At 44.2% G+C, this 2,500-nt stretch overlaps 1 protein-coding gene across 1 annotated transcript in view; it reads left to right on the top strand.

Annotated features, from left to right (window-relative positions):
• LOC118394548 (protocadherin Fat 3-like) overlaps positions 1 to 2,500 on the top strand; it is a 364,429-nt gene that overhangs the window by 345,630 nt on the left and 16,299 nt on the right. Inside the window, exons 14-15 of the mRNA XM_052492922.1 lie at positions 1 to 115; positions 1,811 to 2,030. The exon at positions 1 to 115 is cut by the window's left edge and continues 275 nt beyond it. Coding sequence (XP_052348882.1) covers positions 1 to 115; positions 1,811 to 2,030 — 335 coding nt within the window. The remainder of the gene's footprint in view (positions 116 to 1,810; positions 2,031 to 2,500) is intronic.

Raw genomic sequence — 2,500 nt, 5'->3', positions numbered from 1 at the left:
ACAGAGGTGCTGAGAGTGTACGCAGCCAGTAAGGACATTGGAACCAACGCTGAGATCACGTATAGTATCCGCTCAGGCAACGAGCACGGAAAGTTCCACATACACCCCGTCACTGGTGAGTTCCCATATGCAGAATATAAAGTTGAAATGTATGTACAGTACCAGTAAAACGTTTGGACACACTTACTCATTCCAGGGTTTTTCTTTATTTTTACTATTTCCTCATTGTAGAATAATAGTGAAGGCATCAAAACTATGAAATAACACATATGGAATCATGTAGTAACCAAGAAAGTGTTAAACAAATCAATTTTTTTTAAATATTTGAGATTGTTGAAGTAGCCACCCTTTGACTTGTTGACAGCTTTGCACACTCTTGGGATTTTTTCAACCGGCTACATAAGGAGGTCACCTGGAATGCATTTCAATTAACAGGTTTGCCTTGTTAAAAGTTCATTTGTGGAATTTCTTTCCTTCTTAAGGTTAATGTGTTTGAGACAATCAGTAGTGTTTTGATTAGTCAGGGGTGGTATACAGAAGACAGCCCTATTTGGTGAAAGGCCAAGTCCATATTATGGCAAGAACAGCTCAAGTAAGCAAAGAAAAACGACAGTCCATTATTACTTTAAGACATGAAGGTCAGTTAATCTGGAACATTTTAAGATCTTTGACTGTTTCTTCAAGTGTAGTCGTAAAAACCATCAAGCGCTATGACCCAGAGTCACCTCTGCTGCAGAGGATCAGTTCATTAGAGTTACCAGCCTCAGAAATTGCAGCCCAAATAAATGCTTCACGGAGTTCAAGTAACAGACACATCTCAACATCAACTGTTCAGAGGAGACTGTGTGAATCAGGCCTTCATGGTTAAATTGCTGCAGACAAACCACTACACCAACAAGAAGAAGAAACACTGAGAAACACATGCCAAGAAACACGAGCAATGGACATTAGACCAGTGGAAATCTATCCTTTCGTCTGATGAGTCCAAATTTGAGATTTTTGGTTCCAACCGCTATTTCTTTGTGAGACGCAGAGTAGGTGAATGGATGATCTCCGCATGTGTGGTTCCCACCATGAAGCATGGAGGAGGAGGTGTAATGGTGTGGGGTGCTTTGCTGATGACATTGTCAGTGATTTATTTAGAAATCAAGGCACAGTTAACCAACATGGCTGCCACAGCATTCTGCAGCGATACACCATCCCATCTGGTTTGTGCTTAGTGGGACTATCATTTGTTTTTCAACAGGAAAATGACCCAACACACTTCCAGGCTGTGTAAGGGCTATTTGACCAAGAAGGAGAGTGATGGAGTGCTGTATCAGTAGACCTGGCCTCCACAATCACCTGACCTCAACCCAATTGAGATAGTTTGGGATGAGTTGGCCTGCAGAGTGAAGGAAAAACAGCCAACAAGTGCTCCGCATATGTTGGAACTCCTTCAAGACTGTTCAAAAGCATTCCTCATGAAGCTGGTTGACAGAATGCCAAGAGTGGGCAAAGCCGTCATCAAGGCAAAGGGTGGCTACTTTGAAGAATCTCAAATATAAAATATATTTTGATTGGTTTAACATTTTTTTGGTTATTACATGATTCCATATGTGTTATTTCATAGTGTTGATGTCTTCGATATTATTCTACAATGTAGAAAATTGTAAAAATAAAGAAAACCCTTGAATGAGTAGGTGTGTCCAAACTTTTGACTGGTACTGTATGTCAATGTTTGCAAATTCGTGTTACAGACTTCTACATGGCGTTTGAAGTAGGTTCCCTACCTACAGTACCTATTGACCTTCCACCCTCTTTGTACCAGGTGCCATCGCTGTGTCCAAGCCTCTGGACTTTGAGATGTGTAAAGACTACTTCCTTACTGTGGAGGCCAGAGATGGTGGAACACCGCCCCTAAGCGCCGTAACCATGGTAAACATCAACCTGACGGATGTCAACGACAATGCACCCATGTTCAGCCGAGACGTCTACACTACCGTCGTATCCGAGGACGCAACCATCGGAGAGTCCGTTGTCAAGGTACAGTGTGACTTGTTGGCTCTTTAACCAGGACTGGTTCAGCTGTGTTTCCCAGACCTCTCCAGGAGCACCCCAGTCTCTTTAACCTGGACTGGTTCAGCTGTGTTTCCCAGACCCTTCCAGGAGCACCCCAGTCTCTTTAACCTGGACTAGTTCAGCTGTGTTTCCCAGACCCCTCCAGGAGCACCCCAGTCTCTTTAACCTGGACTAGTTCAGCTGTGTTTCCCAGAACCCTCCAGGAGCACCCCAGTCTCTTTAACCTGGACTAGTTCAGCTGTGTTTGTCACACCTCTCCAGGAGCACCCCAGTCTCTTTAACCTGGACTGGTTCAGCTGTGTTTCCCAGACCCTTCCAGGAGCACCCCAGTCTCTTTAACCTGGACTAGTTCAGCTGTGTTTGTCACACCTCTCCAGGAGCACCCCAGTCTCTTTAACCTGGACTGGTTCAGCTGTGTTTCCCAGACCCTTCCAGGAGC

The sequence above is a fragment of the Oncorhynchus keta genome, chromosome 1, assembly GCF_023373465.1.
Source record: "Oncorhynchus keta strain PuntledgeMale-10-30-2019 chromosome 1, Oket_V2, whole genome shotgun sequence".
Classification (NCBI taxonomy): Eukaryota; Metazoa; Chordata; class Actinopteri; order Salmoniformes; family Salmonidae; genus Oncorhynchus; species Oncorhynchus keta.
The sequence above is the reverse complement of the archived record's forward strand: the minus strand, read 5'-3'. Positions and strand labels throughout refer to the sequence as shown.